Source organism: Phascolarctos cinereus, unplaced genomic scaffold, assembly GCF_003287225.1.
Source record: "Phascolarctos cinereus isolate Bilbo 61053 unplaced genomic scaffold, phaCin_HiC Scaffold_4;HRSCAF=312, whole genome shotgun sequence".
Taxonomy (NCBI): Eukaryota; Metazoa; Chordata; class Mammalia; order Diprotodontia; family Phascolarctidae; genus Phascolarctos; species Phascolarctos cinereus.
The window spans coordinates 180,335,747-180,350,027 of NW_027555847.1; the positions used below are offsets into that span (position 1 = coordinate 180,335,747).

General features: G+C 36.9%; 1 protein-coding gene across 1 annotated transcript in view; it reads left to right on the forward strand.

The window, feature by feature from the left end:
- Positions 1-10,819, forward strand: part of LOC110218867 (zinc-regulated GTPase metalloprotein activator 1A-like) — a 56,095-nt gene extending 45,276 nt beyond the window's left edge. Inside the window, exons 11-15 of the mRNA XM_021001850.2 lie at positions 188-239; positions 8,536-8,604; positions 8,717-8,782; positions 10,020-10,149; positions 10,524-10,819. Of these exons, the coding sequence (XP_020857509.1) occupies positions 188-239; positions 8,536-8,604; positions 8,717-8,782; positions 10,020-10,149; positions 10,524-10,597 (391 nt within the window). The 3' untranslated portion in view covers positions 10,598-10,819. The remainder of the gene's footprint in view (positions 1-187; positions 240-8,535; positions 8,605-8,716; positions 8,783-10,019; positions 10,150-10,523) is intronic.
- The last annotated feature ends 3,462 nt before the right edge of the window (positions 10,820-14,281 follow it).

Below are 14,281 nucleotides of genomic sequence, written 5' to 3' on the forward strand. Positions count from 1 at the left end.
GCCTTTCTGACCTTACCAGGTTTTTGTGGAGAAAGGACTTTTATAGTATTTTGCAGATGGGAGTTGTATTTATGTAGGAGATTGAATTGGAATTTGGATTATCTTTTATATTTAGCTTTTTTCTTCAAAAACATAGGTAATTAAGAAGAGTAAAAGTATTAGTCTCTGAATGTGTAAATATTTTCAGTTTACAGAAAAAACTACAACATGTGCAGACAACACAACCTCACCTTGATAAGGTAAAAAGAAAAATGTATTTTAAGTTATATTAGTTTTCTAGTGCAGTTTCACTAAAAAAAATCTGTATAAGAATATGTTTGAGTGTGCTGCAAGTTGGTACACAGCAGGAGGTTAATTTTTAAGCTATCTTGGACTAACTACTTAAAAAATTCTGTTCTAAGTAACAGCGATTCATTTAAATAAAAATTGTCTTGAACTCTCCCATTCTTCATGTAGAGAAGTAGATTTTTAGTTCCTTGAGTCAATTTTTCTAAAATTCTGATTATTAAACATGCCTCCCCTCCCCCCGAGCTAGTACCTGAAGCTGATGGGACAAAAACAAATATGATGCCATGTACATTCATTCCTTTCTTCAAGATTCTTCTCAAGAAACTTTTCAAAACTCTGGGATACTCTGGGTTAGTATGAAAACCAAGGTACACCGTAGACCCACTACTAGGTCTGGAATGGATGTGTGGATGGACTGTGTTCTCGTTTCCCATTCTACCTTTGTCTTTTGGGACCATTATAAATTTTTTTTTTTAACATTTGTGGTGTTCACAAACCATGCCAAAATAATAGCAACTGATCCTCTAATATGCTCCCTTCTAGAGAATCTGTAAGAGATAGAGCTGGAAGTAATCTTAGAGTCCATCTCAGGAAACTGAGGCCTAGAGAGGGGACATAACTTGGCCAGGGTCATAGAAGTAGTAAAATGGCAGGGGTGAGATTCCAACCCCAGAGTCCTTCATTCCAAATCCAGCACACTTTACATTATACCACATTGACTGCCTGCCTCCCCCTGTTGTAAGACCATCTTGCTTTTATGTCATATGGAACTTTCTTTGAGGAACTCGAGTTTTACTTTTTTTTTTTCCAAAATGACTTTGTTCATCAGTAAAGTGAGTAAGCGTGATAAGGACACAAGTCCTTGGCTGTAGACTACTTTTGAAGAGAACTAACTCTTTCAGAATGCCTCAAATGCCAGTGGCTTCAGGGAAAAAAAAGTCAAAACAAAGACAGAAGCATATAGAAATGTTTAGAGGAATTCTGTTGCTTGCAAAGTAAACTGAAAAATTGGGACGATTACCTTGATAAATGGAATCCCCAAATTGTTTCCTCATGAAATATATTTATATCAGGCGAAGATGTTTTTAGCTTTTGTTTATCTAGTTAGTGGCTTCAGTTGTTCTTGGAGCTATAGCCTTACTATGAGAAAATCAAGTGTAGGTTTAGGATAGAGGAGTAGCTAGGTGAAAAAGACTAGATGGGTAAAAATAGAACATTTTGTTCTATCGACACCTGTTCATTCCTTACTTTTCTCTAATTCCTTGTGGAACCATGAGGGCCAAGGTAGCATTCCATATGGTTGTCTAGAATAGAGAACTGATTAAAGTATAAGACATGGTCCTCATTTTTCCTGCACTGTGGACTTAAGAGTTTATAGTTTCCTCTTCCAGCGTGGTTGAAATACTGTGAGCAGATAGTTTGAAAGATTTATTAAAAAAAAAAAGACCACCTTCTGATGAATTGCCTTAATTTTTTGTTCGTAATTTTTTTCAGTTAAAAAAGTAGTATCATTTTATTGACTATTCACAGTGCCAACCTCTAACTGCTACAAATAAATTCATTCCTACCATCAAATTTTACATCTGTTCTAGTTAAAAAAAAACAAAAACCTATATTATTATTTTTTAAAGCATTCCTTATTGAAAGGTCTATTTATGTCAGACTTTTCTCACCTAATATTGATGAGTTTCAGGCTAAGTTTTAGCATTTTTGAAGGCAGAAATTATTGAAAATATAGCATCTCATATTGACCAAGCTTTTGCTATGTTCTACATAGTTGTAAATTCTTTGGTGCTCTTTTCAATGACTTTCTAAAGGGAAAGAAAACAAGTGACATGTTCGAGTAGACTAAATAGCCTTAATGCTTTAAAAATGTATATTTATTGTAGAAAGAGAGTTTTGTGGATTAAAAGGTGATGATATTTAAACATCCATCAGTAGTTGGTTGGAAAAGAAAACATAACAACATTTCCAAATATCAGATACTTTTATCTGATATCCGGCATTGTACTATGAAATAATTTATTCAAAAGACTGCCTTTAACTTATTTCATCATAAACCCAGTAAGAAATCACTGGGAACAACATATATGGCACTTTTTGTAGTAGCAAAGAACTAAAACCAAAGTAGATTATTTGGTTAATGGTTTATCAAATTGTGGTACACAGATGTAATGGAATATTACTGCAACATTCAAGAAAGAATGGAAAAACATGGGAAGACTTAGGTGTATCCTTGTTCCCATCCCCTCCTGTCTTCTCCAGTGTGTTGTACTCATCACAAACTTCCTCGTCTTTTTTGAAAATTTAATTTATTCATTTTTAGTTTTCAGCATTCACTTCCATAAGATTTTAAGTTTTAAATTTTCTCTGCCTCCCACTTCTTCCCTCATGCCCCTTCCTCCCCAGACGGCGTACAAGCTGATATAGGTTCTGTATATACATTCATGTTAAGCATATTTTCTGGTTAGTCATGATGTAAAGAACAATTAGAACTAATGGGAGGAACCACAAGAATGAAGCAATAAAACAAAACAACAAAGGAAAAGGAGAGCAAATAGTATGCTTCCATCTGCATTCAGACTCCATATTCCTTTTTCTGGGTGGGGATAACAATTTCCATCATGAATCTTTTGGAGTTGTGTTAGATTTTTGCATTGCTGTGAAGAGCCAAGTGTATCAAAGTCAGTCATCCCATAATCTGGCTATTGCTGTATACAGTGTTCTCCTAGGTCTGCTCATTTCACTCTGTATCAGTTCATGTAAGTCTTTCCAAGGTTTTTTTTTTAATAAACTTTTTTCTTAATGTATTGATAACTCTGCTTTAATACATTCAATTTCCTTTGTAATTCTATATATTTTTGTTTGTTTTTTGCTAGGCAGTGGGGTTAAGTGACTTGCCCAGGGTCACGCAGCTAGTAAGTGTTAAGAGTCTCAGGCCAGGTTTGAACTTAGGTCCTCCTGACGCCAGGGCTAGTGCTCTGTCCGCTGCACTACCTAGCTGCTTTTTGAAGTCTGCCTCCTCATCATTTCTTATAGCACAATAGTATTCCATTACATTCATATACCACAACTTCTTCAGCTATTCCCCAATTGATGGGCATCCCTTCAATTTCCAATTCTTTGCCACCACAGAAAGAGCTGCTATAAATATTTTTGTACATGTGGGTCCTTTTCCCATTTTATGATCTTTTTGGGATACAGAACTAGAAGGGGTATTATTGGGTCAAAGGGTCTGCACAATTTTATAGCCCTTTGGGCACAGTTCCAAATTGCTCTCCAAAATGGTCAGATCATTTCACAGCTCCACCAACAATGTATTAGTGTTCCAATTTTCCCACATCTTTGCCAACATTTATCATTATCCTGTTTTGTCTTGTTAGCCAATCTAATGGGTGTGATGTGGTATCTCCGAGTCATTTTGATTTGCATTTCTCTAATCAGTAGTGATTTAGAACATCTTTTCATATAACTATAGATAGCTTTAGTTTCTTCCTCTGAGAACTATCTGTTCATATCCTTTGGCTATTTATCAATTGGGACCCCCCCCCCCAGCCAATCTTCATTTTCTCCCTGTCTGCTGGTTTGTTTCTTGTTGACATATATGTGTGTGTGTGCGCGCTTGTCTCCCCAGTTTTGAAAAAACCTTCACTTGATCCTACCATTTTCACTAGCTGTCATATCTTTCCTGCCCTCAGCTAAACTCTGAAAAAGCTGTCTTCATACTCACTAATCTACTTCTCTTCTTGTTCTCTTCTGAGCTCCTTGTACTCTGACTTCCAAACTCATGGCTTCACTGAAACTGTTCTCTCTAAATTACCAGTGACTCTTAATTACTAAATCTCTTCTTTTTTCAATCTTCATCTTTCTTTTCTTCTTTGTAGTATTTGACCCAGTTAACCACACTCTCCTCTGGATTGCTGGGTTTTTGTGACACTGCTTTGTCTCTTGCTTCTCTTACCTGTCTGACTGTTCATCCTAGTCTGCTTTGCTTGATCTATATTCATGTCAAGTCACTCCCACTAACTTTAGGCATAAGGCTGGGCTGTGTCCTGGACCCTGTTCTCTTATCTCCCATTTGTTCAGAGTTCTCCTTAGCTCCCATTGTTTCAGTTATCATTTCTATGCACATGTCTCCTAGATGTGTGTTTGTGTATGTGTGTGTATCTGTCTGTCTGTCTATCTCCCCATCTCCCCAGTCCTGTGCTTGAGCTTGTCTTGCATCTTCATATGCCTGTTGACCCTTTAGAATTGGATTCCCATAGACATCTGTCCAAATCAGAACTCATTTATCTTTCCCCTCCCGTCCATTATAAACTTTACTATTATGTCCTGAGCACCATCATCCTTCCAGTCACCCAAATCCACAACCTCAGTTTCATCCTTAACTCTTCATTCTCCCCATGTATAGTCACTTCCCAAATCTTACCATTTCCTTCTCCACCACAGCCCTCATATAGGTCCCCTTTTTTCCATTCATACAGCCACCATCCTAGTCCAGGTCTTCATCTTTTTCTCACTTGAACTGTTGTCATAGCTTCCTGTTTTAGTCTCCTTGCCTCAAATCTCTCCCCATTTAAATCCATTTTCCATTTAATTGCTAAAGTGATTTTTCCTAAAACATTGGTCTGACTGTGCACCCTACCACAAATCCAGTGGTTTCCTATTAATTACCTCTAAAATCAAATATAGACTCCTGTTTGACATTTAAAGTTCTTTACAACCTAACCCCTTCTACATTCTCCTTCTTACTATGCTCTTACGAACCTGCTTCTTCTTCACATGATCTGTCTTATCCCATGTACCGTGCCTGGGATTCCTTCCTTCCTTCCTCAACTCCCCCCTCTTAGTCTTCTTAAAGACTCCAGATTTCCACAAATGCTAGAGAGCATGCTATCCCTTCTCCCATAAAGTCACCCTGCATCTACTTTTGAGATATCTTGAATATACCTATTCATGTATATGTTGTCTCCCTCATTCAAATGTAATTTTGGATTTTTGTGTCCCCAGTGCACATTACCTGACCAGAAGTGAACAAACAAGCAGACGGTGGTCACAATGATTATAACAATGTAAATGGAAAGAATCAAAAGTTAATCTGAAGCTAGCTGACGATCCAGTTAGGCCTAGAAGAGAGATGTGCAGCCTTCCACCTCTGAGGAGGTGAGGGTGTGGCAGGCTGCATTACACTTGTGTTGATTAATTTTGTTCAACCTTTTTTCTCCTTTTTATTTGTATATTTAGAAATGGAGGCACATACAAACAAAAGATGAATAAAATTTTTTAACGTAAAATATATATTGTTTTATTCTCTTCACAACTGGTCAGCATTTAATTCTTAAATTGCACCTTAATGCTTGTGATCTAACTGTCAAATAATTCTTGCCTCTAGATATTTAGCTTTTTATTTGTCTTTTGTTTGTTTGTTTTCCTAATAGTTAATAGAGTTTCTGGAGGGTGGGCAGTTGTAAAGGACCTGAATATACTTGTACCTCCTCTGTAAGTTGTTCTCTTCATTTCAATGGCCCACCAGCTTTTGCTTTTTTAAGGGAAAAATACTTCTTCCTTATCTGCTTAAGCACTTTAGTACCCACAAAAGCAAATTGTAAATACAGACTGAAATCTTTGAGGGAGAAAAACCTTAGCATATGAATGCACCATTGAACACATTGTTGCTGTTTTGTCTGAGTTGTGTGTGTTGTGGATTTCTATCATTCAGAAGAATAGACCTGCTTAATTAACCATTGAAAATTAATGAAAATGTGATTTCAGTTGTACTATACTTAGCTTCCTTCTCATCCTCTTCTGGTGCTATGTCCAGAGGATATTTTTTTGTTTTTACCTCATTGTCATTTCCAGTTATATCCCTGTCCCTTTCAAAGATAGATTCCTTGTGAGAAAGAATAAAAAAGAAAAGATGGAAAAAAAGCAGTTCAGCATATGTCGGCGGAGGGAACAGTACATGCAGTGATGCATACCCTTTCTCCTCCACCTCTGCCAGAGGCAAGGAGTGCATTTTCTCATCTTGTGAACTTGATCACAGAGTTCAGTTTTGGTTTTTGTTCTTTCCATTTACTTTGTTGTATAGTGATTGTGTATTTTGTTTTCTTGGTTCCACTTATTTCATAATAAGTCTTTCCATGCTTCTGTTGAATTTTTCCTGTTTGTCATTTCTTATAGAACAATATTCCATTACGTCCATGTACTACAATTTGGTTAGCGGTGCCTCATTCAAGGGAAACCCATTCTGTTACCCGTGCTTTGCTACCAGAAAAAGTGGTGCTGAGAATTATTTTGATTCTCCTAATTATGTTTGGCCCCTTTGATCTTCTAGGGCAGAGTTTTTGTCCTTGTATGGCCAGAACCTAGCATAGTGAAAAATGCTTGTTGATTTGAATAATTTCTGTGGTCTGCTGCTTGATGTCCCAGCCACAAGACTCACCCCTCCCCATCCATTGTCCACCAAGCCACCAGTGTGATCTTACCAGGGCACAGACCAGACCATGTCACCCTCCTGCTCAATCAACTCCAGTGACTCCCTATCACCTCCAGGATTAAGTGTATAAAATTTTCTGTTTGATTGAAAGCCCTTCCTAACCTCCTTCCTCTCCTCCCCAACTTTTCAGTCTTCTTAAACCATAAACACTCCCCCACCCCAACACAAACACACATTCTGACCTGTGGCACTGGCTCCCTTGCTGTTCTCCCACACTGTGGCATTTCCTGACTGGCCATTTTCAATGGCTGTCCCTCATGCTTGTCCTCATGGCCCCCCATCTTCCTCATCTCACTTCCTGGCTTCCTTCAAATGCCAGCTAAAACTCCCCTTTTATAGGAAGACTTTCCCAGTCTCCCTCAATTCTAGTGCCTTCCTTCAATCAACTACTTCCAGTTTATTCTGTATCTAGCTTGTTTGTACGTGGTTGTTTGCATGTTATCTCCCCATTAGACTGGAGTTCTGCTGGAACAGGGACTGTTTTTTGCCTTTGTATCTCCAGCACTTAACACAGTACCTGGCACACAGTAGGTGCTTGATAAATGTTTACAGACTGAATAAAACTAAATACCTGTATTAAATAAAGGACAGTGTCACAAATGGATTACAAAGAAATAGGTTTATAAATCCTTTCACTTGTTATTGGTGTACCTCATAGACTTGGCCTTTTGCCCTTCTTGAGATGTCCACTCCAGGAATCTGAAGGAAAATATACTGAGTTTTTATTTTGTAGAAGAACAAGTTTAGCTGCACCAGCCCATTCTAATGTAGAGGTGATTAAAGTAGTGTGTACTTGAACCCATAATAATTGAGGCTGTGGTAAGTGTCAAGACCACTGGATTTGGTATCAGTGTGCCTGGATTCATATTCTTGCTTTGCTCCTTACTTCTGGTAGATGGCCTTGAGCAAGTCACTTAACCTGTTTTCCCATTGACAGAGGAGGAGTTTGGACTAGATGACCTCCAAAATCCTTTCCAACTCTCAATGCTATAGTATATCCTATTCACTTCTTTTCCTGAATTTTTACCTTGAAAGCATTTCTTAGAAAAGGGGAAATATTTAGTTCCTTAAAGGAGCATGTCAGAGTGTGGGTCAGTGGAAATCCCTCATTACTGATTATAAATAACTTAGTCACCATTGTCATCATCTCAAGAAACTTTTAACAGAAACTTACCTCTCTATTTTCACTGTGTAGAGTACAAGAAAAAAAATTCAATTAATTACTATGTACAGATGACCTTTCATTTACAAAGATGAAGCACGTTCATTTAATTAGCAACCTGTCTACTTTCAGTCCGCTTCCAAACCACTACCAATCGGGTATTTACCATCAAGATGTGTAGATTATATCACAAAATTTCAGAAGTAGAATATATTTTAGTGGCCAGAAGACCAGTCACCAAGTTATCCTGCTTTAGAAGTATGTGTAACCTCAGCCAAGTGGGCAGCCCTGGCACAATCTTGAGTATTACAGTGAATTAACCTCTTTATCAGTAAAGCTAAACATTGTTTGTGGTTGTCTCCCTCAAAGACCTAAGAAATGGTCAGGAGACAGAAGAGAAAAGAAAAGAAAAAGTAGAGACAAAGATGAGAAAGAAATCTACAAATAGATGGAGGACAATAGTAGGAGGGATGGAGAAAAAGGTTACATCTCTCATAATTACCCCTGAATCCCACCTCCATCTTAGTAATTGTGGCTTTTGTAAGATATTGTTATCAAAAATGATGATTAAATGTCTCTCTGTTTACAGAGTATTGTTACAGTCACGTTTGAAGTACTAGGAAGTACAACCGAAGAAAATCTAAATATATTTATTCAAGTGAGAGCTGTTTCTTTTATACTTATTTTTAAAATTCCCATATAATTACATTATTATTATTATTATTATTGCTATTGGCAACATTCTCCTTAAAATATGTTCCTGTGTGCAGAATCTTCTGTGGGAAAAGACTGTGAAAAATAAGGCAGATAGCACCATGGAAGTCATCCGACTAAAGGTTCAGTATTCAAATTTATGCTGATTTATATTTTGATATGTGGTCACTTAGCTATTTTTAAATTCATATTTATGGTTGGAGGGCACATATTTTGTTTATCTTTTTGCCTTATTCTCACTGGGTCTGGAAGGGGGACTTTTCAAACCACCGAATAAGGAAGATTGATTGGCACAGCTCCTTTTTTGTGTTATAGCCAAAACAACCCGTGTACTTTGAAATGTCACTTCATGCTCTGGACTCCCAGGTGTTCAGACTCTTGTCTTGCTAATAAGCTTTCTTGTGGTGAATTCCTTCCTTCCGCATTTGCTTTAGGTCAGTGAAGGAGGAGGATTCTGACGTTTTTGTTGGGTTTTATTTTTCCAAGATGTTTTCATAACCAAAGATGTCAGTGTTAAGAACCATGATGCAGCTACCCTTTATTGAGCTTTTTGATGCATCTGGTGGGTGTGGCTACTGAGACCCAGATGAAAGGAAGACAGTTGTTTATTCAGACAACAAATATTTGTTGAGTGGGTGTTAAGCTTCTCTTCTTGAGGTTTTTGTTACAGCTATCTAATATTATTCTTTACATGTAGGTCAATCAGGGACTAGCTGGATAAATCATGAAGAAAAGTTGGTTTTCCCCATATTAATTTTAATTTGTTTTATCCTCATAAGTTTATAATATTGAATAAATGTTTAAAAGTTGAATCTCAGACCATATATTCATAGTCTTTTCTCAAACCAATGCAAAGATGAATTTTTGTGCAGATAAATAGAAGAATTATTGACCCGTATTTTGTGGTTATCCATTAAGTTATTAATTTATCTGGGGCCTTTGTGTGAAAACAGAAACGTTTTACTGCCTGAAGCCAAAATCCTGTATTCGCTCAGACTTCTCCATAGAAACTGTGAACAAGTAAAGGAGCTTAGGAGTGGAAGAATAATCAGTAGAAGCAGGTGAATGTGTAACAAAGATCCTGTTTTGTGACATACGGTATCTCTAAGAAACTGTAGAGGTCATGAGACAACAGAACCTGCCTGAAAAGTGGAGGTCTTAGGAAACTTTGTTTAGTTCCCCTTATTCCCCTGAGTTTGGGAATTACCATTGATCAGTTCCTACTGTTTTAGTAGTATTTCCTTTCCAAAGAGTATCGCCTTGAAATGGAATGGGAATTACTGTGCTGCTGGCGTTAGTATTTATGTGCTTGCTTTTGGATTAGAACTGGAGTTGATCAGTAATTGTCTTTCTGAGCAGGGGCTGGTGTCTATCAAAGACAAACCACACCAAGTGATTGTCCAAGGGGTCCATGAGCTGTATGATCTGGAAGAGACTCCGGTGAGGTGGGAAGACGACACTGAGAGAACCAACAGACTGGTGCTGATAGGTAAGTGACCCGTGGCCTGCTGTATGTCAGAAGGGAATCGTTTCTCACAGGTGTACCTTAAGGAGGAGTTTGCATCTAGTGGTTTTAACTGAAATTAGCTGGTTATTATGTTTTAATTGTGCATAAAATGTGAAGACAAGTTTTTTTTTAAACTTCATAGGATCTTTAGACTTGAAAAATCCAAACTCCTTGTTAAGGTATGCAGCTGAAAAGTGATTCCTTTCTGACATATAAAAGACTCTTATCCCAACCCCTCTATTTTTATATATATGTGTCGACCACAAGGTATTAAGTAGTCTCTGATTAGTATGACTAAATGTTTTAAAAATAAATATAAGAGAAAGTAATCACATTATATTTTGTTCTCTTTACAGGCAGAAACTTAGATAAGGAAATACTTAAACACCTATTTATAGATACAGTGACTGAGAAACAAGAAAGCAGTTGACACTACATTTCAAAGAAGACCAAGTCTGTCCTTAACACTAGAAGCATTTCTAATCAAGACTGGATGATATATTGGGGGAATCAGTTATTTGGTGTTCATGAATCTATTTCATGGCCACTGTTACAGATTCTAAGATCTTCTTTTATGTTTTTTTCTTCTATGTAATACATTAAATAAATATTGTAAAATTTTCAGTATTAAATAAATATTGTAAAATTTTCAGCATGTATTATATATTTCTTGGGAAATACATTGGATTCAATATGCATTTATTCAATACCTACTTTGTGCAAGGCACTGTGATAAATCTTGGGGATATAAAAACAGAACAAAAAGCTGATTCTACCCATGAAGCTTACTGGAAACGAAGTTCATTTCAGACAGTGTCACTAAAGCCATTTTTCAGAACTGACTCTGAAGATTGAATTGGCTAACAGCAACTATGTAAGAGTAGGTAGTACTTTATATACATTTTGCATATGAATTAACTGAGGCTTAGGTAATGTGACTTACCCATGGTTCTGTAGTGTTGGTCAGTATTCAGTCTAAGGCTTTTTGATTCCAAATTCAAAGTTTCCCATAAGGTTATATTTAAAAATAGGAGTAGTGACAGTGACGGATGTAAATTTTTACAGCACCTAGTATCCAGGGTTCTAGGAGATGTCAGAGATTGGAGAGATGAAGATCACTTTCTTGCCAAGTTATGAAATTTTGAAAGTAACTCAAATACATTCCTCTTGTTAAGCTTCTTTGGGGAGGGGAAAAATGAAGCAAAAAGTGCACAAGAGTGAACAAAAGAAAACCTACAAGGAAGCAAAGAAAAGCTGGGTAGCTTTGAAAACAATGTGTTATTTTCATTATATGGATTTTCTTGAAATGGAAATTTATTGTTTTATATTGAATCCCCTCATGTTCTGCTGTGTACATGGCAGTGTTTTTTTCTTTTCTCATTTTGTATATAAGTTTAAAATAAATTTTAAAAATTTACCCAAAAAAATAACACCACAATCAAACATGGCACTAAATATGGTGTGCCTAGTATGATTTGGAAATTCAATAAAACTGGCATCTTATTATAATTTTTAAAAAAATTTGCATAAGCACAAAAATATCTAAAAATTTTAGAAATCAAGATCAGTACCACAAGATAAATGTGAAACTCATTGAGGGTGTGTTGAGGTTATAAAACATATAAACAAGAATTCCAATTGAAAATATAGCAGTATTTCCTATTTTACATTTGGTCATCACAACAAGTTCAATGACATTCCTTTCTAAATGGAAGGCAATGTGATGATTTACCACCAAAAAGTGAAAAGACACCAAAGCACAATCGTTTATTCAAGTAAGCCAGCTGGATCCCAAGATGGTGTCGAAGGGTGCTGAATCATGAGCCTTTGACTTTCCTCTTAAGCCTCTGATATATTCATGTATCATTACTTCCCATGTCCAAGGGCAGCAGGCATCAGTGGATCCTCAGCAAAACTTCTTCAGGGTGTGATTTGATGATGGATCGTTGTTGTATAGGGAGATAAAGCTCAGTTTCTGACATTACTTGTCAATAAAGCCTTGTTTTTGCTTTTCTGACCTTTGAAATTTTATGGGATGCTAAATGCCCAGGGTACACTTGGCTTAGCTTCTAATGCCTTTCTGATGTCAAGAACAATCTTGGCAGAATAGGTTTTTTACGTATCACCTACAGTGGCTTCTGGCACAGGGGGGCTGTTTTCCTTAAAAGAGGCTTATATCGTTTCTCATATTTAGCCCAAGAATGATCGCATTCTGTAATGGGTGGGAGGCAGGTATCTTGTCATAGCTTGCCCAGAGGAAGGATTGAGAATGATCTTGGATGAAGTTAACTGTTACATTAAGTGTAGAATTTCTTTAAAAAGACAAAGAAAAGAAAAATAACAGTTGAACTTTTAATTGGCCAGCTAAGAGACTGCAAGGGGTTATGACCTACTTCAAAGTAAACTGATTACTCAATGTGCAATCAGAAAGGGATTACAGTAGACTACATAATACAAATGTTTCTTTTATGAAATCCCACAAAATGAAATGTATTGGCAGTTCTGACATACAGTAATAAATACATCCATTTTTTTAAGGCAATTGGGGTTAAGTGACTTGCCCAGGGTCACACAGCTAGTGTCAAGTGTTTGGTCTGAGGCCAGATTTGAACTCAGGTCCTCCTGACTTCAAGGCCGGTGCTCTATCCACTGTGCCACCTGGCTGCCCCTAAATGGATCCATTCTTACACAAAGACCTGGACCATTATTTAGTACCTCAGATTGTGAGATTGGTCACAGAAGTCACAAAACTCCTGCCCCCCCCCAAAAAAAAGGCTAACTAGAACACCTATGTTTCCTGAAAAGAAGTAACCACGTGAATACAATTTAACAGAACTTTAAAAAATTTTTATTTTTAACATTTTTGTTTGAGTTCCAAATTCTCTCCTTCCACCCATTGAGAAGCAATGCCACTCAACTTCAGTGACTCCGGAGGAAAGAGTGAGAAAGTCAAGACATCACCCTTGTGATGTCATTGGTCTTGTTCAAGAATGAACAATAATATATTAGTTATATATATGAAATCGTGCAAAAATATTTCCATATTAGCCAAGCCATGTTGCAAAATTTTAAAAGCAAGAAAAACAAATGAAAAAATTATACTTCACTTTGTACTCAGTTCATCAGTTCTCTGGAATTGTAGCATTTTTCACCATGAGTTCTTTTGAATTGTCTTGGATCACTGTATTGTTCAGAGTAGCTAAGTCTTTCACAGTTGATCATCATTACAATGTTGCTCTTACTGTATACAATTATCTCCTGGTTCTGCTCACTTTATTCTGCTTAAATTCATGTAAGTCTTCCCAAGTTTTTCTGAAGTCATTCTTTTTAATTTTCAAAGTAGATTATTGGAGGGTAGGGGGAGAAAAATCTCTCCTCACCTTTGTGGTAGTCTGGGTCTTAGGAATACCTTTCCTTCTCCACCATAATGAGAGTAGCTGAAATAACTGGGCAATGTCCTGAGACATTGGTTTCTGTGCAGGTAGATGGTGTAGAGTCCCTGTAGCCTTCCAGGCTAATTGCTAGTGGTCAGGGATACCAGTCCTACAATTGTCAGGACACAGAGGCTATCACGTCCAAGATAAGGAAACCATATCCTAGGAGTTGTGATTTGCTACGGTAGTTAGTAGCAGGGTTGAAGCCAGGACCTCTCACTCATGGAACCAGTGCCCTTTCCACTGGTCATGTGTTGAATATTTTTTTTTCCATTTTAATTTTTTTAATTTTTTAAAATTAATTCATTTTGATTTATCAATAATCACTTCCATAAGCTTTTGAGTTTTAAATTTTTCTCCCCTTCCCTCCTCTCCTCCCTCCCCAAGATGGTGTACGATCTGATATAAGTTATACATATTCATTCCTATTAAACGTATTTTCACATTAGTGATGTTGTAAGGAAGAATTAGAACCAATAGGAGGAGCCACCAGAAAGAAGAAACAAAACACAACAGAAGAAAAAAACATAGCAAATAGTATGCTTCGATCTGCATTCAAACTCCATAGTTCTTTCTTTGGATGTAGATAGCATTTTCCATCATGAGACCTTTGGAGATGTCTTAGATCCTTGTATTGCTGAGAAGGGCTAAGTCTATCAATATTAGTCATCGTCATGTGT